We start from the raw sequence: 25,898 nt of genomic DNA on the forward strand, positions 1-25,898 counted from the left end.
AGAGGGGAAGAGAGCGAGAGAGGATTGGATTCGATTGAAATTCACAGGTGAAATGTATCTTTGAGTGGTAAAGCGATTTCAGTGAGAGAGAGAGAGTATTTCTCGTAATCTGTCCAGCGTAATAATTCGATTAACGATGAGAATAGAGGTATCAATTAGTCTGCCATCGACCTGAGCTAAACGATCGGATGACTAAACTCATCTGTAATTCACAGAAACAATATTCTTTTTCTGACAGAATGACTCAGAACGAATTCTTGCATTCGCTCAGAACAGATCACGTTTCCTCCGCGTAACGTAATTGATGCTCCAGGAATAGAAGTGACAATTTAATAACAGCGCATCTTCAAGCGTAATTACGGTTATCCAAAATACAGAGGATCGTTAGCTGCGCGTTATCTGAAATGCTCGATTCCCTCCACGTTTCACAGAACAAATGTAAAAAGTGTTCGTCGTGCTGAATAGTTCCTGGATCGAAGGAGGGGTAGAAAGCAGATCGTATCCGATCTCTAGTTACACTACACGCTGAATGTATCTGTCGCTCGCGACATAATAAAAGAATCCCCTTGCATCGCGATCGATAACCATCTGAGAGTACGATCGTCGTGTACGGCGAGCGGTTGGCGCACGATCGTTTTCCAGCGAGCAGGATCCGTTTTTAATCCGGTTGCCCCTTTTTCCGCGGCGACGAAGGAGGAATCGATGCCTCGTAGCTTCGTCTCGGCGATGCTAGCGCATAGGACGGTGCACGATGCTTGACCTGAATTCCGGCACCGCGCGATAGACGAACGAGCATTGCGTAACGCAGACAGCACGCGTGCACCGCTCGCGGAATCGTCGTTTCGCGCGCGTCGCGTTGGTCCTTGGCGGAAGAAAAAAGGGCAGATACCCGCCAAGGACTGGCTCGCTTATATAATTACGCAGCCGCGATACGAGCACGCGTTTCGACGCTACGTTCGAGCGGGGCTTCGCTGAATGATTTGTACGGTTACGTGGACTCGCTGCTCCGATTTTTCCCGCGCTGACTATGGCCGATGGCGCGAGGCGCTTACGCTCTGCTTAACTCTCCCGGACTGACGTGTTCTTTTTTTACGTGTCTTACACTTTTCGATGAACAGCTTGCAGCTATTATTAGAGTAGCATCCTAAAACGAGCGAAGTCATCTACGCGCACGAGTGACACACTGGGAGATTAATATTCTGGGTCGTTGGTCCCGTACGTGATAACGCGAACGAGTCGCACGAACGACCGCTCCGACACTTTGGTATCTATTTTTAAATAATATCTTCCATTTAAATACCGCAGAACTTTCGTAACGACAGAATGCGCGTCGAACTCTTTATCCCGTTTCCAACGCATAGATAACCCACATTATCATTTTCTTCGTTTAATTAACCGCGATGCACACAGCCGTCTCTTAATGTTACCCAGAGAGGCGCACCGACACGTACCTCCTTACGAGTGTACGTCCGCGAAGGTTTATCGCGCGCCTGCCATCTCTTTGGGTTACCTTGGGGGGTCCAAGGACTCGCATCGAAACGATACGAAACGCGCAGTACGGTCTCGAGTACCGGCTCGCGGTGAATCGTGGGACGCGGTTCGTGCCAGGATTCCGCTGGAAAAAGAGCGGGAAACTCACTCTGCGTTCTTCCGTGGCAGCGGATCCACGCCGTTGTCGAGCGGCCGGTGCGTTTCACCTTTATTATTCCACTCGGATCTCCTCTCTCGCGGTGAAACTCTCGAGAGCCTCCTCCGGTCCTCCTCGACGCGCACAGTGATGCACAGTCACACACAGCAGAACAAAACAGAGGTATCACTGGATGAAATCTCGTGTTCACGGGTACAACACCACCGTTGGAACTTCAATTCCCGTGGAATCACTCCGAATCCTCCGGCGGCGGAGGCGTATTTATCGCGTGCAATCGCGCGGCTCGTTTACCCGGCGAATGAAAACCCCACGCTCGCGGAACAACCGCGACGCACACCGTGTGGTAGGACACGAACACACGACACACCGAGTGCATACGTCGAGAAAAAGAGCGAGACCGACGGGGGGGCCCAGGAGAGAGGGAGAGAGAGAGAGAGAGAGAGAGAGAGAGAGAGAGAGAGAGAGAGAGAAAGAGAGCCTCGTGTATACGATTCTCCGATCGGAGCTCTCACCGTGCACTGAACCGAACTGCTCTGCTCTGCTCCGCTCCGCTCCGTTCCGTTCGCTCGCTACCGCCAATAAGATCGATCGAGTCCGCTACTCGCGAGAGATCACACTAGACGCGCAGCGATCCGCCGAAAAACTCCCGTGGGACGCTTCTCCGCCCTCTGTAGCCCTCCTCGCCTATTCTCCCTCCCTGCTGTCCCTCGTTCCTTCTCGCTCTCGCCTCCCGCCCCTTCTGTTCTCCTCCTCTCCCCTTCTCTCTGCTCTCTATCTTCTCCTTCTACGTCGCCCTCCCACTCTCCACCCTCCGCGTCGGTACACCGCTGCTCTCTCGCTCTGTCTCTCTCACTCTCTCTGTATCTTTCTGTTTGTGTACGTCTATGTATACGTGTCTCTATACGTGTACCACGCGGTCCGTGTGCTCGTTTATACATACATATAAAGTACCGTACTGCCCTCTCACCCCCCACCGACCCCCAACCGCCCCCCCTTGCGCACCCCTTTATCCCTCCTTCTACCGTTGTAACACTCTGTCCCGTTCTCGTCTCGCGATCTCTCGTTCCTTCTCTTTCCGTTGTTCGTGGACTGACGCTCCGTCCTTCTCCGATCGGCGCTTATCCACGACGCGGTATCACGAATTCCGGCGGCCGGCGACACCGGCTTCGTGAACTCGACACTGGTACCGCGGTGTCATAACACTGGTAACACGGCCTGTAGCGGGCTATTAAAAGCGCGTGCGACGTTGGCGGGCCAGTTATCACGAGCGTGATTCGAGCGCGCCCGTATGTAAACCGCCACACCCCGGAACCACGAGGAAGGAAGAAGAGGAGCCGCGGGTGACAGGCCAGATTCGTCGCGAGGGTATATCGAAGGGCGACGCGGTCCCCGTGGGAACCGGTTCACTTTGAACCGTGGCGACTTTTTCGCGGTTTTCCAAGGACACACTTTTGTTCCCCTGTTTCGCTTTATCTTCTCCACCGGGAAGAGTATTTCCAACGCAACGCGGGGGTTTCGCTTTTCCACCCTTTCTTTTTCTCTTCTTTTTGTTTTTTTTTCCTGCTGCTCTACTCCGATTCTTTTCCCTTCTATCCGCGTGCTTTTCTCACTCCTTTCACTTTCGTTGTCATTTGTTTCTTTTGCGGTATTTTTTGCCGGAGATAACGGTGGTTAACGGCCAGAACTCGGTCTGGTAGCGTTCATTGGCCCGTACTGTCGTTCGAAGTCAGGCCAGCGGCGCGTCAAGTGCGCGCCTCCGCGCTGTTTCTTCGTCAGCAGCAGCTCGTCACACGTCGCTCGGAACCGTTCGTGCCTTTTCGTGTCGCTTCGCTTTCGCGCTTCTCCCCCCCCTCAACCCCCCTTTATTTCTCTCTCTCCGTGCTCTCTCTTTGCCTCTCCTGGCTTTATTCCTCTTTCGACTTCCATCTCTGTCCCGTCTCCGATTCATTCCCTATGTTTTTCTTCCCCGTCTCGATCTCTTACTCGCTCTTTCTCTTCGTATTTCCATTTCTACCTCGCTGCCACCCCTTCGCCCCGCTCCATCCCCTCCTTCATCCCTCTTTTCCTTCGTTTCCGTCCCTTTTTGTCTTCGTTTCGTTTCCCCCTTTCCCCCGTCCACCCGCTTCGATTCTCCTACGCGTTTCTGCACTTCTCTCTGTTCCTCCTGCTTTTCTCTTCGCCATCCCCTCATCCCGCACCCCTCTGCTCCCTCCTGCTTCGTCCCCATACGAACCCCCACCAATCGTACCAACGTGGAGAGCTCTAGCGATGGAAACGATGCCCTCGCAAACTGTATCGGCCACGCGAGGCGAGCTCAATGTCTTCGATAAAAATGTTTTTTAATCATTTTTCCTCAGCCGTTTGTCCTTGCGATACTCGATCGAAGTATATAATACATTGCTCGTTGGGAGACAGCGTGCACTCCAGTGCACTGGCGCAATTACTGCATGACATTTTGGAGCCATCAAGTAGTCCGAGGAATTTGGCGTCAGACAGTGGATTCGCAGGATGACGGCTGGTTCAGCACAGTAAGAATCTACTGATTTGATTCTTCGCGCTGCAGTGGTACACGGCAGTAGATCAGGTAACTAAGGAGTTCGGCAGTAGATTCGTCTGACCACTGCCAGTTAGGTGCGGTAGGAATTCACTGATTCCCCTACTATCTACGGTTCCTCGCGTTGGAGTGGCACACGGTAGTAGATCAGGTAATTGGGAGTCAGGCAGCAAGCTCAGCTGACTAGACGTTCACTAAAAATTTCGTTCTACCAGAGCTCTGATGCGGTAGTTTCTTCTCACGTCAAGTCGAGCCGGTGATTAGGACGCGGTGGTCATCGACCTCGAATACTTGGAATTTTTAGATAGGACCCCTGGGTTGCTCAACATCGTGGAGAATAGATAGAGAAATTATTCTCAACGCTGTCATCCGTCTGACACGGACGATTATAATCATTCGTTGTAGTCAAGTCTGGGAACTGAATTAATTTACAGCATCATAATGGTTCGAACAATCAGAGTTCAAGTGGATGTAGTCGCTATTATTAAATGTTCAATCGAAATGTAGAGTCTTATCGAAGCGCGGGGCGTTGTTAGAAAATGCAGACACGCGCTGCTACATTCTGCAGTCACGATATTCGTTGATTGTTCCATTTTTCGTATACTCTGCACGTTTCCCGACAATTTTTACAATCTGCCTTCCGTTCTATCCTTTTTTTTTTTTTTTAGGTGGATAAAAAAATGTCGAACCACAATAGAATTAATTCTGTCGCTAGCTCTCGCCGCCTGTTCCACCCTCGCACACCGCTTTTCGCTTCTTCCGATACATATCCCTGCCAGAGTCAGGTAGCCCCTTGAACCACCGACCCCGGTCGTTCTCCCACCTATGGCGGCCACCTCCATAGCTAGGATGACGCGTTCGAAACTCTCTCTCCGCTCTGCGACCGTCGTCGTTGCTACAGTATCTCCGTCTTTGTCGCCGTGGTAACCACTGCGACCACCACTGGCAGGTATCTATAGCAATCCCCGCGACAAAAGCTGCCACTTTCGATTCGAATTCCTTCCACTGGCCGCGGTCGATTCCCTTCCCTCTTCCTACCCGCCTATCAATTCGAGGGGATGAGCACATTTTCCATTTCGCAGATTCGTCTTCTATTCTTCTTCCCCCTCGACGATTAAGCGACAATAAAAAATTGAAGGCTGAAATCAAGATTGACTTCGACTCGTTCGAGTCTTATCAGACCAAGATAAGTTATCGAGAGTTGTTTTCGTGGTATAACTCAGCGTACATTGAACGCCAAAGGCTTCCACGAAAGGCACCTACGAGTCCCTCCTAATTAAAAATTCAATATCTCCACTGTTACACGCGCAAATACACACAATCGTTCGGACGCGGTGTGTAAAAAAAGAAAAAAAAAAAAAGTTGGACCAAAGCTACGTCGCGGTTAACCGGTTAACCAGGCCGACGCTCTCCAGGCCGCGGAGCGGGCAAATAAAAAAGGCAACCAGGGCGAGAGAACCTCTCCCTTTCACGACATCGATATTTTAATTGTTCCAGCTCGTCAAGGCGACTCGCTTGCATAAGCGGTCGTGTGCCATAACGCCCATAACACTCAATTAGCTGTGCAACTTTCCTCCGTTCCCTTTCCACGCCTCGTCGATTCACGTCGCGATTTCCCGACGCTCTATCGATCCCTCCGACACGATCTTTTTTTCCCGTGTACTCGCAAAACGAGAAACAAATGCTCGGAGAGCTGGTCGATATACAGGGCGTCGCATAAACGAGGATATTGCGCTCGTTCGCGCGAGGAAAGAACAAATTTCAAAGGTGGAAGAATTCCTCGGCACGAGATTACATTTTTTCCCAATTTGTGTGATCATTTATGTGGCATAATTTAATGCAGCGAAATTGGTAATTGCAATCGCGGTTGCGAAAGCGTGGCTTGGCGTTATAACAGCGGATCCCTAAAACGGTAGCTGGAGGACGTTCGTTTATTAACGTCGCTGCAACTTGTTGCTGGCCGCCAAGCCGCCGTTGAATAACACCCTTCTGACCTCTCCGGAAGCTTCCCTGTCCACGATGCACTCCTTTCAAGGAAACCGAGACCCCCTTCTGCGCTTTCGCGTTTGCCAAATCGCTTCTGCCACTCGAGGTAATCGCGGTCTGCCTTCGAGACCTACCCTTACCCACTTCCGCGTCCTCGATTAACACGTTTCGTACTTCGCGGGCTAACGGTGTTCCACGACAGTGACAAAAGGGCAGTTTTTCTCGCGGAAAGCGCGATTGAAATAAGAGAGATACGTGAGACTATTAAATTTAACCTGGAACTAGATAAAATTGTGATCAAGAATATAAATGCAACCTTCTACTATCAAGTACCATCGTTTACAGATCCCAATTTTTCATCTCAATTTCGCTAATCGCAGTTTCATGCGAGAAACCGAGATCTGTCCGCGAAAGAGTTAAACTTTCCGCCGTGATATTCCTCGTGGCGTGTAGAGTGTGGAAGCGTATGGAACAACAGAGATAGCAGGGGCTGCGGATGAAGGGGACGAAATGAAAATACCAACGTTTTCGATCGCGCGTTCACAGGGGCCGCCGGGGGTTGCTTGTTGCTTTTGGGCACGCGCCAGCGCGGGGGTGGTGTCCCGCGAGATTCTGCCATTGTCGCGTCGCGAATCGTTCCGGGATTGCTCGTCCGTTTCACGCAGCCGGGCTTTCATTAGGACACGGGCAGAGCGATTAATTTTATTAGGAGTTATTGCAGCAGAGTCCTCCGCGGGCCGATGACGATACGCGATACTCTTTCCTGGTTACATCAGCCGCGGCGTGGAACGTGAAATAAACGATCGAGCCACGATGAGGTCAGAGGCATGAATCAGTGGCCTCGGAAGATCTTTCGAGCGGTAATTACAGTCACGTTTCAAATATTCTTAACTGCTAATCGCGTCGAGGGATTATTGAAACTTCAAACGCGAACAGGATGGCCTCTGCATAATTTAGACGATTCTTGAAGAGCAACGAGGGTTGTTTCTCACAATTCACGTGAAAGTGGTTAAAAAACCGCTTCAGTATTCTTTGTTCCTTCGTTGAACCATGTTTCGAGGTCCCCAAACAAGTGTTTCGAGCACTAAGCGCAGGTACGAACGTACCCTCCATCTCCTGTGCGACCCACGCGAAGTGGATACGTCCACACCACGGTCTCCGTGATTCATCGCGGCTCCATGGACCTCGAAATCGCGAGCACTTTCGATCGCAGCCGGTTATTAACGGCGCACGTGCGTTCCCGCAGGTCTCGTTCGTGGTCGAAGCCACGAAACGGCTCGATATCCTTCGAGGCTGTTTGCGCGCCGCTCGAGGAACCTAATCGAGCCGCGTTTACCAGCTACGATCGACTTTTCGTTTAATTTATCGGCGCAGAGTCGCTGGGACCCGAACGATCGATTAATCGCTCGCGATTACGAGTAACGACAGCCCCCGGGAAGATGAAGTGTTAATTATCAGCCTCCTCGCGATGAATAACCTCCTCAGGATCGTCCCAGGGCATTTTATTCGTGGTTCTCCCTTTTCGACCTATACACGCTCGTATTTATGGCTCAGTGATATCGTTTTCATCGAGTAATAAATTCTTCTTCGTGCTACAACGTCGGGGATTTTGTAAGAAGTTAAAAAACCACTCGTCCCCCGGTAGCACGCGTTTCTTTGTTGCTCAACCATCAGGGGGGGGAGATATTAAAACGGTCCCAGTCTAGAGGATCCCCTTTGTACACGCGTCCTTTACCCACCATTTCGTTCGTTCCATTTCCGCGAAGGGCCTGGATAAAAGAAGAATCTCGTTGCCACGGAGTGTTTGCGAAAAGAATGCCACCCTTGATCTTCGGGAGCTAACTTCAAAAAGACACCAAGTCTGCGCAATTTTTGTTTTCGTAAAACAACTGTATCCACTGATAGGGAGAAATATAAAATGTTCAAGTTACGATCGGGAATCGTTTTATGGACGTTACCTGACCCGCGATAGAAACCAGATTTATGTAATAATCCATACACAACGTGGCGTCCTCTTTTTTTTTTTTATTTCTACCGGCGATATCGCGCGGTAAATATTTATTCGCGGCTTTACCGCGCAGTTTAACTACTGATAACCGGATGAGGGGGGATCGTAACGTCGCATCGATCATCGTCCTCCCGGAATCCTTCCTCCAGGTGGAACGCTCGAGAAACTTGGAGCGTAATGGACAAGATTCTCCGGCACAGACGGTTCGCTAATAAATTTAACTCCGCCGCGGTTACGGATTAATTCATCCCCGGGGACGCGTCCCGTTGTCACCGGGACTTTGACGTCGCTTCGAGGTGTCAAGGTTACCAGCGTACTCTTTGCGGAGGATCGTTCGCTCTTGAGCTTTTGTGACTCGATTTCACTTTGCTGGCGCAAAGTGTAATTCATCTTCGCGGGCGCGAACACTGGTCTTCAAATCGCATTCGAAAAGCGTGAGAAACGCATTATTTGATAAATTTTTTTAACGACGGGAAGCTATAAATTGCGCTTCGCGATCCTTCTGTCAGCGGTTTAGTCATCACAGATGTATTCGCGGGAATTCAGAAAGATGTTGATTTCTGTTGAACGCATTACACGCGCCTTTTTCAGTGAATATATATTTATGAATTACGATCGCAGTTATCTCGGCTCGCTCGGTGGAAAATGTACGAGGGCAGTATTATCTTATCCGAGAGACGAGATAAGACAAGGAGAAAGGCCCAGTCGAGGCCCAGAACGGAAATCGTGGCCCAATTATTTCCGCTGCGAGCCTTCGTTAATTACCAAACGAATGACAATAACGTAACCCAGTTACGATTTTTTAAACCGACCCAAGAATGTAAATAAGACTTTTATCCTCCCGTCATCCGCTCTTTATAATGTTACCCTCGCAACGGTGAAATTAATGAGGAATAAAATTTGGTAAATTCGACATTCCACGCATCGAAGTCTCTTCGGTCTGCCTGCGACGAATCGCCGTTGAAAAAAAATTGAGAGACGCGAAAGTGAGCCGGTGAAACGTTAATTGAAATCTCGTCGATCGCGCGAGTTCGATGTCGAGATGAAAATTATCGCGATCGAGAATTGGATCGAGAAGAGAGAGAGGGTGTGCGAAGCGACGCGGAAGGGTGTGAGGGCTGGCGTGGAAATTCGAAGGAGGGCGGAAAGTTCGGTCGGACCGGCCGTAAATAATGTCACCGTTCGTTCTGACTCGATTATTTCGCGCGGCACGGAACTTAATTATCCTAATCACGAAAATTATAGGCAAGAGTTCGCCGTGGGTTCCATTACGTCGCGGCCGCCCGTGCAATACTTAATGGCCCCTTCCCGCCAGAAGAAACGCTCGTAAATAACATCGCCTTTTGGATAATGTGGAGTGGCTAATGGAACGTTGGAACTTGCTTGATTATTCGAACGTTTATGCGAATTCACGGTATTCCTCTGGTATTTCTTTGTTTCGGCCAGCGGATTTCTTGTCGCTCGATGTGGCAACGCTTCAGCGTCGTGGAAGAGTAAATTGATTTCGCGGTGCACACTGTAATTTACCGTTTTTTCGCGTAATAACATTACTTGTAATGATTGTGCAAAAGATTCTCTTTTAATAGTGTTATTTCATAATTGTCCGTTGCTCTCGAGTAATAAGAGAGGGAAAGAGGGACGTGTCGAGTAAGGGGTGTTAGAGATTATTCTGCTAAAACCAACCTGGGCCATGGAACTTTCGTCCAGTCAGACGTTTCAGCCTTTATATACGACATGGTCTAAAAATCCCCTCATTTGGCATACTTATGCGGCAAATCGCCATTTCACTCGTAGTATTCTTCAGACTCGTACTAATGATCCAGTTCGTGACGGGCATGCTGCCAACTGGTTCGCTCCTGTCCCTGCCATTTTCCTCTACTCAGCGTTCGATTATTAATTCCACCATCCCGTTCGTTCCGTCAATTCTTCAGAACCGATCGCGATAACGTACGTTCTCAATTTCATTCGACCACACGTACCACTTATATTACTAATGATACAAGAATAAAGAGGTAGGAAGAACTTCAGCCGATTAAAACTACCGAGAATCGCTCTGAGCAGCACTTTCGATGTGCAGCTATCAAAGAAGAAAGATTGCTGGCTCCGCGAGCAACCCCCTCGAGTTTCGTCGCTCTTTTGAGGGTCTTCGTCGGTTCTGATCGCTTCGAACTCGCTCTCCCTCTTTCTATTCGCCAACCAACGCGCACATCTACCTCTCTTTCAAATCACAATTAAACAACTCCTAACGAAACAGTAGTAAAAAAAAAGAAATAAAAAGAGAATAGAAATTAACTAAAAACCGATCGATGTACAGGTGACGCAGGCTTCGCTCGAGAAACATTCTTCACGGAAGGAACGGAGCAAATGAAAGGGGAGAGGTATGTAAAAACGGGTTCGAGTGATACGAACGAGGAGGCAAGACAAAGCTAGAGGAACGGTGAAGAGGCGAGGGGGGCGGGGGCGGGCGAAGAATTAGCATTTTATTCGTGCCGCGACCGATCGATATTCGCGGGCAGGTTCGTCTTCGTTTTCTGCCGGTCGGAACCTTTGGGGCCGACACATTGTTCGCGAATTCAAGATGGCGTGCACCGACACCTCTGCCTCTGCCGGTGCCGCCAACAACGCACCCCTCTTCGCGATCCACCCTTCCCCTACGTTCCGTCGACCTAATGCAATTTAGCCAGCGTCGACGAAAGCGGGGACGAACGGAGGGGTTGCGCGGGGTGCAATCAGGGTAAGGGCGGCAGAGAGGGTGAGACAGAGAGAGACAGGTGGGTGGGTGGGGGTGGGAATAGGGAAAAGAGAGAGACCGCGAGCGGTGGAGGAAGACCGCTAATTATTTCGCCTAGGATACTTCGCGGCTCGATCTTCTCTGCTCGCCCGCCGAAATCCGTGGATTGCGAGCCGCCATTGATTTTGGATTAAATCGTTCGTAAAGCAGGGGAATGCCTGGTTCGATCGAGCCGCGGCGCGGCTGCGATTCGACGCTCGGAAAAAGGGGTACGAAGTCGAGCTACTGATCGCGCGTCACGATCCTCTCTGGTTTTGTCAGTTAATTCCGCAGTTTCTTTCTCGCCAAACAGCTACAGCCTTCGATCGATCTCCGGCTCGCTGTTGGTTTTTAATTCGTTCGTTGTTTAGTCGCGATGGAATTTAATTGTACATCTACAAACGAGGGACTAAAATGATAGAGTGATTTTTTCAATCTCGAACGAATGATGCAACGGAATTGGAGAGCAGATTAGATAGAGACTGTTTCAAGCCAGAAATCGATCTGGTTCCTCGATGTCGGATTATATATAGGATTGGCAAATTCGAAAGGTTAAGGATTTCCTTGACGAAAGTTACGCAACACAGGTATGGCGTAACAGTAACGATTTCTTCGTGGGCGGAGTTGTTTCTGTATAAAGGTCACTTCCTTCCTCAAACAAAAAGACGCGTCCTCTTCTTTAGAAGCCACGGAGCCACTTCAAACGAGCACAAAGACGGCGCGATCGTCAAAGAACATTAATAATAGAGAAAAGGCAATAAGTCCCCCACTCTGCTAACCTCCTATTCATCCACCACTTTGCACCCCTTAAACTTCAACCTTCTCCGTTAACAAAAAACTTCAAACACCCCCGCCTGAGTTTACCCAAAACTTCACATATTTCCAAACGAATTCGTTGACTCTGCCCCGCAGACGGTATCATCCGTAAAGCCGAGTCGTGACGTTTTGCACACAGGTCGGGAAATAAACGGCGACAAATCGGATCCTGGACGATAATCGTCGTTAATGTCTCCTGGATCCTCTTTAAACCGTTTAAGCCAGTTCCAAACTCGTATACGAGGCACACGACTATCCCCGCGACTGATACGTTTCGCTAATTGTTTTATCCAATTTTCAAACACGACCTGTCCCGACTCCTATAAAAAAAACCGTATCATTGCTCCAAGCACTCTCTCGCAGCGCTACAAACCACCACGAGAAAATTACCTCAGTCCTTTGCATCGGTTTTATTTAGAAAATCGCAACGCTTCATCTCACCGTGGACGTCGAATAGAAAGACGCTCTCGCGGGCCACAGTCCTCGCGAGCAGCCACTGGCGAGACAAAGCGAGAGAGGGGTGGTTAAGTTCAAAGAAAATTCCCGTCCGTTCGAACGTCGACGGGCGAAGCGTCGCGTTTGGTTCCGGGGACGAGGGGCATCGATCGCTCGCCGGGTATAAATTGAAACAGCGAAAAAGCGGAATTGCGTTCTGTCACGAAGACGTCCGCGTCTGCACAGGTGCCGGTTGCACGCGTGCACCACCGCTCTATTCGACGGATCGATAGCGGTCCCGCCTCCTCCTCCGCCGCCGCCGCCGCCGCCACCGCCGCAGCGAAGATATCAAAAGCTCGTCGAACGGGGCGCCGATATAAATCAGCCGCGCGGCACTATGCACTTGTGCGCGTCCCAATAGGAACGCAGCCGCGCGACGCAACCCCGCAATCCACCCCCCCGGTGCAACTTTACGCGCGTTTTATCAATTATTCGCGAGACCGCCGCGCGGCGAACCGGGGGGAGGCTGCAGCGTTCGACTTCCGATACGACGACCAGGTCGTGAGGAACGCGTAACGCGAGGGGGTTGCCATCGCGCTGCTTGTCTGAAAGGATGGACAGCCGTATACTTTACGTTCATTGGGCGAATCGAAGGTGTAGGGTTGCCTGTTGCGATGGCACGCACTGGTATTTTATGTCAATTGCGTATGGTTGATCCGTGGTGTATATGCTGAGAATCTCTGCTTGGGCAATGGTCATAATTCTTAAATCCCTTCGAGGACACCGAGCGTGTCTATATTTCATTCTTCCGTCGAGTAAAATTGTTCTTAGTCGAAGAGCGTGAAAATTGATCAATGAATTATTCGAGGGATATAGAGGATTTAGAAGGTCGTGAAAAATTGATCTATGAAATGTTATTAGTTAAATTGACGGGTGGTTTTGGAAGATTGAATTAGATGTGCAGATATTTTTGATGGATTGTAAGAGTGGACGATTGGTAGTGAGAGCAATCAAACTTGATAGGTTCTTTGATGTTCTTGCTGAATACCAGCTAGGTTTTGCGTTTAATCAATAAGGAGAGGTTCAATCGAGATTTCGTTATCACAGCAAGCAAAGATCCGTGGAAACTACGGCGGAGAGGCTCGATACGCGGCGATCTTATCGGTGGAACTTTTAATGACTCATAGGATACTATGAAATGGCGTTTGCAGAACGCCCATCGAGGTCGTGTATATGAGATATCGAAACGTCGCCCGTAAACTAGTTTCAATATCGTTTTATTACGGAAACAGCGGAACGCAGACGAGATTCGAATCGGTCGAATGAATCGCAATTCCGTTCGTTTAATGCGGATGCGTTAGTCAGGAGATTGTAATTGAATTTTTTTTTAAAAAGACCACGATACAGGGAAAATACCATTATCTTAATATCGTCGAAGAAATTGGAAGTCACATTTATGGCTGTTCAAATATTAGAAAAGGGCGCCAGAAGAAGAACAGGTTGATAGAAAGCGTGTTTAAAGTACGAAGAGCAGAGGGGGAGCAAAACCCCCCAAAAAACTGGGAATCTCGTGGATGCCCCCGCGAGAAGTTCGACGAATTGTTCCGGTGGAAGCGGTCGCGGTGAAAAATGGATCGCGCGTCGCCGTGAAATCTGCGTGGTCGAAGATGGAGGGTGGCGTGGAAAACGGGCGCGTTTCCACCGCGTATCGGGATAAATGGCCGCGGAGAAATCGACGGGAAGCGTTAGAGGTGAGCCACAGGGGATCGTATCTGGCGACGAATCCACGCGACGGTGAAACGCAACGACGCCGTCCAGATTACAGTTGCAGCTGGAACGCAATTTCAAACATGGCGGTTGCGGAGCGCGCACACGCGCTACCCGCGTCGATCAATACCCTTCCACCGTGGCACGTTGCTTAATGTCAGTTCTCAAACTCGTCCGTGCCGCTCGGTGACTGGCGAGGAATTCACTCGAAACGTACCATTATTCACTTTCTTCGTGGGAATTCGTCCCTTTTTCCCTTTTCGCTCTTCGATTCGGTTTTTAGATGCATGAGGGACAGACGAGACGTTCGATTGATAAAAAGGGAACGGATCGAGTAGGATATTAAATTAGAGCCTCAGAAAATGGTAGCGGTGCAAGAGTCGTGAATTTAGAAACGAAGCAAATGTAGAGTTCGCTTGGAATTGCGAATAATTTTTGTAGTTTCTAAAGAAGTTGCAATTTTCGAAACGCGTCCTGAAAATTTCTTGCCCGTCTCGATGTTCAAGGCGGAAAAATACGTTCTTTTCGTGAGGGACGCGTTTCGTGCACTTTACGGCCGAGACGAGGTATTAAGATAGGCGAAGATGTCCTTGCGATGGGGAAAATTATTTATGACAGAATTTTATAGCCGGTGCAATTGTCTACTCTGGTTTACGAGTCTCCCGTCGAGACATTGATCGAAAGGAATCTTGTTTTACAAGTCCCGACGGTTTTACCGTCTTTAAACGACGGCCGTACGATCGATTAATATTTCATTTATACGACTCGAACGTCTCCTTCGATCCGTGTATTGGTTTCGCTACGGATTTTATTGGAATTAGATTTCTCGCGCATCGGAGTAAACGCGGATTCATTTTTCGTTCGACGCGTTAATAAATCGCGCACGCTGACAGTTCGTTAACTAATGAATTTCGTTTCGATTCTTCACTTAATTACAACTTCCATCCACCATCGAATTCGGTGTTCCCGATTTTTGCGCGTTCATTTGCATATTCGCAGTGGCGATGGACGATGTTCGACGATACTTTCACGCGTGACCAGAAACATCTCGCTCCGCGGATGGGAATAAAAAAAATCTGGGGGGCGCGTCGATATTTCTGCGGTTTGGTCAGGGAACGACCGCAGACAGGGGGGTGGGAAAATTTGCTCGAGCCACGGTTAAGGCAATCAAATTGTCTCGTGTTAGCCAGGCTCCGCGCGGGCACGGGTCTGTTTAAAAAGCAGCGCTGTTCACGCTGCTCGCAAAGCAAACACGGGTTCGCGCGCGGTTCCGACCACGCGTCCCTTTGCCCCGCGATTTTTCCGCCCCGTTCCTCCTCAGCCGAGCGTACGCGTTCCCGTTGTTTCAAGTTCCATCGTGGGATGGGGTTGCGCGATGGAAAACCATTGTAAATTACACCCGCGCTAATGAAAAACCAGGCCAATGTGCGTTGCGAAGTTCCCTTCGCTTCAGCAATATTTCTTTTTCACTTGAGAAGAGCGTTGTTCGTATCGCGACAGAGAAGTAATTTCGGATCGCGTTCAAAGAAGGATGCTGTAAAATAATGTTCGCTATGAAAGGGTACAAGTAAGACGTTCCATCTTCGCAAAGGGACAAAGTATAATTCGAATAGAAATGAATTCGCAGTTAAGAAAGAAGAGATATCGAGTGAGGATCAGTTCGAGAGGAATGGCCACGGTTTCCCAAGGGTGGGCGCGTCGAGCACGGTTTTCCAGTGGCGGTAAACACGCGGCCGTTTACTCGTGCATTACCACGTTTCTCGAATTAGAAACGCGACGGGTAAGTGGCGAGCCGAGTGCGCTCGAAGGAGAGAAGTGCCTCGCCGACAAGGAACACCGCGGCGAGAGAAGGGGGTGGGCGGGAAAAAGCAAAAGAAAATGAGAGGGAACGAGAGGAAAAAAGGAAAGAAAGGAGGAAAGGAGAGGAGTGAAGGTGAGAGAGAAGAAATTGACGCCGGGTACCGGAAACGAGAGACCGCCGCGCGGCGAACGGAGCGTAAATAGGAGGAGAGCATCGCGCTCGAAATGCATATCAGCCGGGGCTCCTCCCTTTGAAATCTCGCGCGGAATGGAACGAAATGCGGATTACGAGCCGGTCCGAAAGAATAAACCATCCATTTGCCCGGCGAGTCGTCTTTTTATCGTCTTATTTCCGCGCGTTCGTCGTCCTCCGCAGCTTAACGCGCGCGAGCACTCGATCTTTTTAAATCTTCGCGAACGGACGGCGAGACGTTTTCTTTCGGAAACGCAATAACAGCCCGAGCGGCGGTGTCGTCCGCTCGAATTCACGGATCTCACGGTCTCCCACTTTCCACGGCCTCCATGGAAGACAAGGGTGGAAGCGAAGAACGTCTCGCGTTATGAGATTTCTAACCGCGATTTCTCTACTCCTTCGCTTTTTCGTTCACTTTCCCGATGGTCCACGAGTGGAAGATTTATTATATTTAATAATATCAGTAAATGCAAATGAATAGGGTGCGTTTCAGAAATTTCTTCACCCTCAGATGTAACCAGTTCCATTAGTAATAAAGGGATAGAAAAATGATTGGTCACTTACCCTGGTCGCACCTTTACCTCGTCCCCTCCCCCTCTCTCTGAACGCACCCTCGCCCGTCTGCAGGTGGTACAGGTGCTGGAAAAGAAGAAAAGCCTCCGTTAGAAAAGAAACCTCGGTCCAAGGTGCGTTCTCGTCTGGCAAAGGCGAGACGGGAGGGTTTCACCGCGGGATCGCGGCCAGCCGCGGCTTTCGAATCGTTATCGTCGTCCCGACGACGGACTATCGTAAAATCAAGGCAACCGTATCACCTCAATTGACCTCGTTAAGCCCAATAGACGCGCCAATAAAAGTATAACCTTCCACGGCCAGCGGTATTAGATTAGATTCCCGACGATAAAACGTTTTAGATTATTCCGGGGCGAAAGACGGTCGGAGATGGCCGCCCGCGGGCTCGATAGACGTTCGATCGGCTCGACGGGAATTAACTAGACGTGGCCCCGGCTAATTGGAACGGGGAGATTGCACCGCGGTGCAACCACGGTGAAAATCCGTCGTCGTTCGACGCGATCGCCCGCGAAATTCTTCCTTCGCATTCCTTTCTCTGTTACTCTCCTGTCAAATTGTTAATTAACCCCCTGCTCCGTCACTGTTCCTCTCCCATCCGGTTATTTAAAACCCTTAACGTTTTCCTACTTTTATTTTTATTCGTGATTTTCTGATTAATAAGAGGTGACGTACTTTCATTTTTTATAATTTGTTCATTTCTATCCTATTCGTAAGTTGAGTAACGAGGGATGTTGCGAAGGGGTGAATAGTGGATACCTCAGAGGGTACATCTAGGGAACTTCAGTTTCCAGTCTAAGGAAAAGCGGGTGGTTTTCACAATCGGTAAATACTGGATAAAATATGCTTATTAATCGTGTTTGAACTCTGAGGATGTGAGATTGGATTAAATTTGCACGCTAGAATATTATGTAGCGGTGCAGAATAAAAAACGCGCGTTTTTTACTTCTTTTTTTAAACCGCACGGGACTATTGGTTCTTGTCTACAGTCGCTCAGTGTAGAGACCTGCGTTACCATCGACAAGAAAGAATTGGTACCTTCAAAGCGCAGTCGAAGATGGCGCTAGCTGTAGATCTACCAGCGCTACCATTTTTCCGCTGGCAAGCCGCGGGAAAATTTACAAATCCGGTTCAGAGTGTCTTAGAGAGACAATTCTCTGTTCCCAATTACACTCGTCTAAATTTCTACATTACTATATACCATGATTATTCAACATTTTCAAACACATCCTTCGAGACCGAAAAGAATTACATAGCGTTAAACGCAACATGTACCTTACACATTTCCTTCGAGACTAAAACTAATCTCCTTTACGAACAATTTCGAGAGGTACGAAGAAGAAGAAGAAGAAGATGCGTTAAGCTTTCGTTCGCAATCGCGATCGTCCTCGAACCGTTTCCAACGTCGATTCGCGAGCGACCCGCGAGAGGGTAGGAAAGAAAGCAGTAAAGAAGAACATCGGTGAAAGAAAAAACCGAGGAAAGAAGGAAAGGAAGAAAGGAAAGGAGATGACTGGTAGGTGGTACTCGCGGAGAGTAGGTGGCCGGCGCGCTTGTAAGGTGCACGGTGCTCCGGGAGAGCGAGCGGATCTCCGCCGCGCGAGTGAACATCGAGGTCCGAGGCAGGCGGAAAACGTCCCCTTCGCGCGGCACACGCGTGGACGATTATGGTCTAATTCCCTTGTACGCGCATTCCCACCAACCTACCTAGCTTACCTACCAACCTACCTGGCTGCCTCGCATGACAGAAACCGTCTTGGTGAGCGAACGAGGAAAAGCGGTGGCTGCCGGTGCATTCGATAAGCGTACGCTCGAAAGATAGGGGTGTGTCCCCTTAATTCCATATATCTCTCTTTCTCTCTCTCTTTCTCTCTCCCTTTGCTTTCACCCTGTACCCTCTCTCTCTCTCTCTACGTCGCCCTCCGTCTCTGTCCCCCACCCCCGTTTCCCCTGGCTACGCATCCACTTTTCACCCTGTTTCTTTCTCTCTCTCCTCCTTCGCGCAACCCTCCATCGACTCTCGACGATCGCTACGCTCTCCGTCTCTCTCTCTCTCTCTCTCGCTCCCGTTAAAGCTCCCTTCGATTCGTCGCTTTCTTTGCCAGCGCTCAGCGGCCGCGTATTTCCCCCTTTCGCCGCGCGTTTTCCGCTCGCCCGGCCCGCGCCTCAGCTCGTTGCACCTTTGCGCGTTGCGCCCCGTTCTCGCGTAAATATCGCGGTTTCTCGGTAAACAGGAGAAAGCACCGGGCAAAGGGGGACAGAGAGGCGGCAGCGAGAGCACGGGTGGATTCGCGGGGTGTAGGAAGCGCGCGGATGCGGCCCGCGGACGGGACAGAGAGGGACAGAGGAAGAAGGGTGAACATCGCTGGTCGTGGCGGCGCGGGGGGTGGCTGGAAGAGCAAGGGAAGCAAGGCAAATGTCAATATCGACGGTGCATCGTCAAGAGAACCGCACTTGGGGCGGGAATGAGGGCGTAATTAATCGTCCGAGCAAAGAAATTTTCTCTTTATCCTGGCCCCGACCCACGTTACTCTCTCTCTCTCTCTCTCTCTTTTTCCTAAGCAGAACCACACGATCGGGTGTTTCGATGGTTGTCGAGAGTTCTTTCGAGTAGTTTTTAGTATTGGCGTGTAATTAGCATTCCGAGAACCGTGCGTTTATTTAGAAGGACGAGTACAGCGTGTCGATTTTCCTGTTTCCATATTCGACAGGAATTCCTCTTACTATGATATTTGCCGTAGTAAATGTCTGTGGGCAAAGATCGAAGGAGTTCTTCGAGAAAGGTCGACCTTTCCTTCGCGCAACCCTTCCACGGTTCTAGTCGAAGACCACGAGGAACGTGGGAGTCTGTTAAACGACATTTATCGAAGATGTCCCCCAAGATTCCCCGGCTCGTCCGCCGTCTCCCGTGTTTCAGCCTCGGTTCGATGCTTTCTTTGGAAGTTAACCGGGACGGATGCACGGGGAAGCACGTGTTTGACAGCGTTATAATTAGCTTATTAGTCTTACGAGATGAATGCGTTACGCACCGTACCGTAATATCAAAGATAAGTTATAACTTTAATAACCGCCCGTGTTTTTCCCCCTTATCATTCCTGCCATACCTTTCTCAGCCTGGAAACGAACCTTTCCACCTCCGTTCTCGCTTGCGACTGACCAAAAAGATATTCGTAACAACGAGGAGCGTAAAATTCGATTCGACGTTCGAAAAGAATCGTACGCGAAAGAAACAGAAGAAGCGGTAGCAGCTTTCGCTTGAAAAAATGAGAGAGCGTAACGGGAAACGAGAGAAAGAAAAAGAGAAAAAAATTGTTAAATGTAAAAGCGTAGGAAGTGCTGGTGATTAATAGCAGTAATAACGGTAACAATAAAGGGAGGATCGATAAAGGAAGGAGCAAGGGTTCTCGATCGTCATCTGGAGTCTAGATCGGCAATTAGAAGCACGCGTTTTTGCCCGACAGCTGTCAGCGATCCGATGATAAGCTAATTAAAATATTTCGTAAATACGTTTCCTTACATCTCGACTCGACAGATGCACGAATCTCGATAAGAAACACGCGTCGAACATCGACGATGAGAGATTTAAAAGAAGCGGACTGCTGTTCCCTGTTCGTTCGCGTTCCGCGCCTACGAGCAGGTAGAGGAGACCAATCGAAACTAGTATTTTTATATAACACGGTGGTGAAGGATTAACGTAGACAGGTGCGAGCTGATAATTTATGACGCATAACAATTCGTTCTACTTTCCTTGCGAAGCCTCGCTTATTATTAGTGTACCTTTGTTAGAATTTCCATTTATATTCCGTTAGTTACGTTCAGACTGTTAACTTCCTGATAAATCATCGCCACTGACAATAATTACAAAATTCTACATCGATATAGAAATTTCATTTGAATAAAAGAAAATTTCGCAGACTCGGAATTGTGTAACTAAAAACTATGAAAAAATTCACACTTCGAGGGAAAGGATAACCAGCTACCTTGTTTCCCTCGATCCTTCCTCGACGACTAATTAAAAACTCCTGAAGATCGGGACGCATCTCAAGGGTTGCACCCTCGGGTGGAGCAGCTCTGCGCTTCGAGCGGGGAAAGAGCCTCTGGTAACGCGGAAAAATGAGTATATACTTTTGAGTATCCAAACAACGAAGGAAAGGAAACAGCACGGCGGCAGCCGGCCCTTGTATTTGTCTAAAGTCCCGTCGACGCCGAACATTTGCCCAGGAAGATGGTATTATAACCAAACACGGCCCTGTTCAGATGAAATGATTAGTGCCCGGGACATCTGCTTCTGTTGACAGTAAACCTCGCGAGGAAATGGTACGTTCTGATTTCCCTGCGCCTTCAAACGATTTCTGGTGTCTCTCCCTTTCTCCCTCAAACGTCACACAATTTTTGAATTTTTCCTCTCATCGATCGTTCCATTTCACTATTCCATCTCGATTCAAAGTCTAGATTTCTCGAATTTCTCTTCTCCGCCAGGCAACGATTTTATTTCCCGCAGCCTCGATTCATCTCGCGAGTTTTGCCACGAAATCTCCGATTATTCAGACCGCAGAAAAAAAGTTATCCGGACATCTAGTCCAGGAACGGTGCGGGAAAAAAATAACGAACGCGGTTCTTCTTCTAAAAAAGAAATCGGCCATAAATTTAAATAATGGGACAATCGCGCTACGCTCCTTTCCCCGTCGCGATTTATCTCGCTTCGCGTTTTCGCTCGATCGCTCGCTACAAAGCTCGCTGCGAACAAGGAAAGCGGACAGAAGAAACGGGGACCGGGTGCGGAGAGGGAGAGGGTGGAATTTAAAAAGCGAACGAAAGAGGAACAAAAAAGAAAAAAAAGGAAAAGAAGCGCGAAGAGCGGAATGAAAATAACCGTGGCGAAGAGGAGGAGGAACGGGCGACGCGCAACGGTACCGGAATCCCGGATTTCCGTGACTGGTCCTTCGGCTAATGAAAGAATTCGACATCGGGATCCTCCCTGCCGCCCCTTCAGCCTCGCGCGCGCGTGCAACCCCTTTTGTCCGCTCTATCCCATTCTCTACGCTCGCGCGGCTGATTCTGCGAGAGTGTCGCGCGCGTTCGAGGGTGTTCGCGATAAAAATGTTGAATGCGTCGCGACTCGTTCCCCAAAAAGTCCGTTTCAATGGCCGCCGCGCGTCCTCGTAACGCCCGGGGGACGGCTGGAATTCACTTGAGAAACAACCGTTTCTGTTTAACTTCGAAAAACGTGTCCTCCGGAGAATCGTCGTCGCCAGTTTTATTAACGCAACGTAACATTTCTCGTTAAGAATCGTCCCGCTTTTGGGAGGAGTTCGCGAAGCGCCTCGAGCAGCTTGGAAATTGTTACACTTTTCGATAGCCAGATATGAATATTATAATTCTGCCGTAATTTCAAGGAGGGTTCTTCCTACGATTTTTACAACCGGCTATTAAAACGTAAAATTGTAATTGTTGCACTCGTCGGATGGCTGGATAATTTACTCGCTCGCGTAACCGTCTACTTTCACTTGGAATTTCGTTTCGTCGGGGCGAGTGTAACGTCGAGAGGCAACGATAATAAATGTAACGATCGTGGTATAATAATTATTGTTGAATGGCATGTCTGGCGGTAGTTCGCATAACAAATCGGTCGCTTGGCGATGTTCGGCGGGACAGGAGCGGTCGAAAACGGAAGCGGGACGGACGGAACGGGAGGGAATGCCGTCGAAATTCCCGCGATAGTTAAAAACGTCCGCTTTCTCGGTCAGCTGACTTTAATTTCGTCAAAGCGTATCCAGCGGGCGACAGATGGTCGGCGCGCCGTTCGAAAGAGCCGTTGCACCCATTAGAAGTGCGACGGTTAAAAATGGTAGGTACGTCCGAAGGACAGGTTATCGAGCGTACCATGTGCACTCTACGCTTGCAACCGCGTGTGCATTCTCTCGTTTCCACCGCGATATTTTCTTAATGCAAATATCGCATTATCCGTTTCCAGTTCGTTTTCACCTTTGCTTTTCATTAAGTAAATTAGAATCCGTTTTTGCCTTTCGAGACGTCTAACAGGGACGCGGATGATGATTAATGCGATTATGCGGTTTTCATTATGTCGCGAGGCTGTCTCTTCTTTTTCTTTTCTTTTTTTTTCGTTTATAATTTAACGCGCGAATAGTACGATTAATATATTGTGCGCGTGCATGCAATACATCGTGACGCAACGTTTACCAGCAACTGTTCCTTCAATATTCCGATGAGATTCCAGCGAAATGCAGATTGCGTCAACCGTGTTTTCTCATTAATGCTTAATATTCACCGTGGTGATTTGCTGCGAAATTGCATTCTTACGAACGCCACCCTTGCGACATAGAGAAAAAAAAAAGCCACCGCCGCGGACTACGAAATAATAACGGCAGCAATGCAACGTTCAATCTTACGATTGCACACGCGATACCACAGAATCGCCAAAAATTCCAGCGTCGTCTTTCACGGATCGATCGAAATTCGAAAACCATTTACATAAAACCACCCTTAATTAATTCAACCGTTCACCCCCTTCGTCTTCGTCATTCATCTTCCTCCGTCCGTCAGCGAGGAACAACAACAAAATTCCAAACTCGATCAATCATCGAGAGGAAAAAGAGTCGCTCTGAACGCCGTTTAATTTCCACGCGCCGTCTTCTCGATCCGACTTGCGTGGCCCTTAATTTTCCTCCCCAATGGAACCGTCATGGCGCGCGCACGGTGCGTCCACCAAAGTAATCGATTATTATTATTACTATTTCTTTGCTCGAAGTCGAGCGTTCGCGATTCGAGTAATTTAATCGTCCCTAAATTCCCTGCTGATAACGATTGCCGTTCGATTATCGCGTTCCTTCTCTTTTCCTTGGGCGCTCGTGATGCAGTCCAAGGCAAGCGATTCGAAAGACAATTTCGAACGCTCTATTTTTTTTTATTATCGTCAGACGAGACATTTGGAATTGTATTATCGTCGCATCTGGTGGTTGCGTGGTATATTTAAATGTTAACAAACATACCTTATATTTCTTATTAGAAAGCTGACAGATATTAAGAAAGCGATACCCCAAGTGTCGAGTTCGTTCCGGCTCGTCGCCGTTTATGTACTAAATAACAATTCCATAGCAACTGGTCGCGTGCTCGGTTCGCCGCAATTCTGCGTAATTCGTATTTGCCGCGATCAATATTTCGCGTTTATAGGCGAGCGGCGTCGATTTAAAATGTCGCCCGATTCGCAGTGGCTCGGTTTCCCGATCACGTGGCACGTGTGCACTCAGGTTCGCGCGCGCCACGTAAAAAAGTGTCGAACGCCGCTGCAGTTGCGGCCCCCGTCTGTGTGCGTGCGCGGTAGCTTACACTAACAATTTTATCGCAGCACTGCAGCTACATTTGCATTCGCCCCGCGGCGTTGCAGCTATATTTGCATTAAGTCCCACAGCATTGCAGCTACACTTACATTTGCATCGAATTAACCGCGGCTGCATTTGCATTTGTCTCACAGCAATACGCGGCTACGAGTTGCATTTGCATCGGCAACTACCTTAAGCCACGATCAGCAGAATTGCGGGGGAATTTTCGTGGGTAAATCGTGAACGAACGACGGAAAGAGTTGCAACGGGGCAACATCGCGGACGACTCTCGATTCGGGACGAGTTCGCCGTACGATCGGCTGTCCATTGTGCTTGCAACAAAATGCACGGCGGCGTTGTCCGCGTTTCAATTGAATTCCAGCTGCGCCATAAATAATATAATCTCCGCGCAGCGTTTAGCGTCCCATTGTAACGGCGAATTCGAAACGGGTCCGGCGAGCCGCTCGCGACGGCTCCGAAAAATGGCCAGCGACAATGCAGAGAACGCGTACGCTCTCGGTTTAACGAGTTGCAACTACATCGTGGCACGTCAATTGCACTCGCACGGCTCCGTGGTGGTGCCCGTGGTGGTGCCCGTGGTCCGTGTGAACGCGGTTCGTAAATGCGTCGCAAACCAGCAGTTGCAGTTAGAGGGCCGCGATCAGCTTAACGTCGCGCTTAACGCCGCGGTTCCAGCTGTATCGTAAACCCCGTAGTTGCCATTTGACGGCGATCGGGTTTTTCCAAACGGCGCGCAGCTGCGTCGTAAAAAATTCCAAATTTTGCTTCGCGCGATTCTGATCTTTTTTCGATCTTCTCTTGAAAGCTAAACTCTACGGTTTGAAAAATTGCACAGCTATTTCGATTGCGGTTTTCTCGAAACGGGGCTTCTCGGAATTCCTAACGCCAGGATATAAGTACAGGAATTGTTCTATACGTTTAAAATCCGCTCTGAAATGTTTCGTGAATTTTTTGCAACGACGAAAATCGATGCAGAAACGGCTAGAGCTTCGCCCCGTGGTCGTCTCGTTCGCCGGTTTTTATTCGCAACGAAGGCAAGGCTGCTCGATGGTTTGCACGCGCGAAACGCACGGCACGGCAACGGTAACGGCTTTAATAATTATTTTTACAACGTTTCCGAGTATACGGCGACCTTAGGTCCGTCTCGGTTGGCCGGGCTCGCAGCTGCCTCTCCATACAACCCCGTGACACCGTGTACTAGGGTGCCCCCGTACACGAACCGGCGGTTCGCACACTAAAAGCCTGAAATTGCTGCTACGCTCTCGAGACACGCAGGATATAGCAGCATTTTCCATCGAGCTCCCTTTCTCCCGTCTCTATTTACTCTATTTACCGAAACCTTACACTCGATCGAAGTCTGCTGGCTGCTCGCGCGGCCCACCCCCGTTTCCACCCCCGTCGACGGTCTCCTTCCATCCTGGATCGCTCCCTCCCGCGATTTTAATTACCATTTAACGGAGCTGTTCCTTTTTTTCGCGTCTGGCTAACGAGATTCAAAGTTAATTCGCTTGAAACATTCGTTTTTTGTTTCTTCGCGAGAGGCAAGGGAAAATGGACGACGGCTAGCGGCCGTGTAATGACACGGCTGTGCAACGCACACGCGGAGTGACGCGGAATTTTTCAACGCGACACCTCAGAGGGAAGAGTAAAAAAAAACGACAGCCAACGATTTTTCTTAGCACCGTCGATTTGCATCGCGTGATCATCGTCCGTGGCGCACCCCACGAGATCTATTCGCAATTCTCCCACGTAACCGGCGGCGTTCTAACGAAATCGAAAGTGTCGCCATTCCGCAGTCTATTTACAGCGAAACGACGGAGAGGCGAAGACGCTCGGGACGGTTCTCGGAAGGTCCTCGCCACGTGGGCGAACGGAAGCTCGCGAGTCCGCTCGGGGTGGCTGGCATAAATTTCCATGGAGCCTCACCGCCTCGATCGTCGAGGATCGACCAGCGATCGCTGTTTCTATCGAGCTGAATCCGCGGTTTCAACGA

The 25,898-nt window shown here is 49.4% G+C and overlaps 1 protein-coding gene across 2 annotated transcripts in view; it reads right to left on the minus strand.

The window, feature by feature from the left end:
- The window catches only part of Tet (tet methylcytosine dioxygenase-like), a 93,465-nt gene that overhangs the window by 32,695 nt on the left and 34,872 nt on the right, over positions 1-25,898 (minus strand). Inside the window, exon 2 of one of the 2 annotated variants that reach the window (XM_076897620.1) lies at positions 16,542-16,616. In XM_076897620.1, the coding sequence (XP_076753735.1) occupies positions 16,542-16,616 (75 nt within the window). Of the gene's footprint in view, positions 1-1,639; positions 2,362-16,541; positions 16,617-25,898 lie in introns of those variants that run through there. The other variant, XM_076897621.1, reaches the window with a different exon arrangement.

The sequence above is a fragment of the Xylocopa sonorina genome, chromosome 7 (genome assembly GCF_050948175.1).
Source record: "Xylocopa sonorina isolate GNS202 chromosome 7, iyXylSono1_principal, whole genome shotgun sequence".
Classification (NCBI taxonomy): Eukaryota; Metazoa; Arthropoda; class Insecta; order Hymenoptera; family Apidae; genus Xylocopa; species Xylocopa sonorina.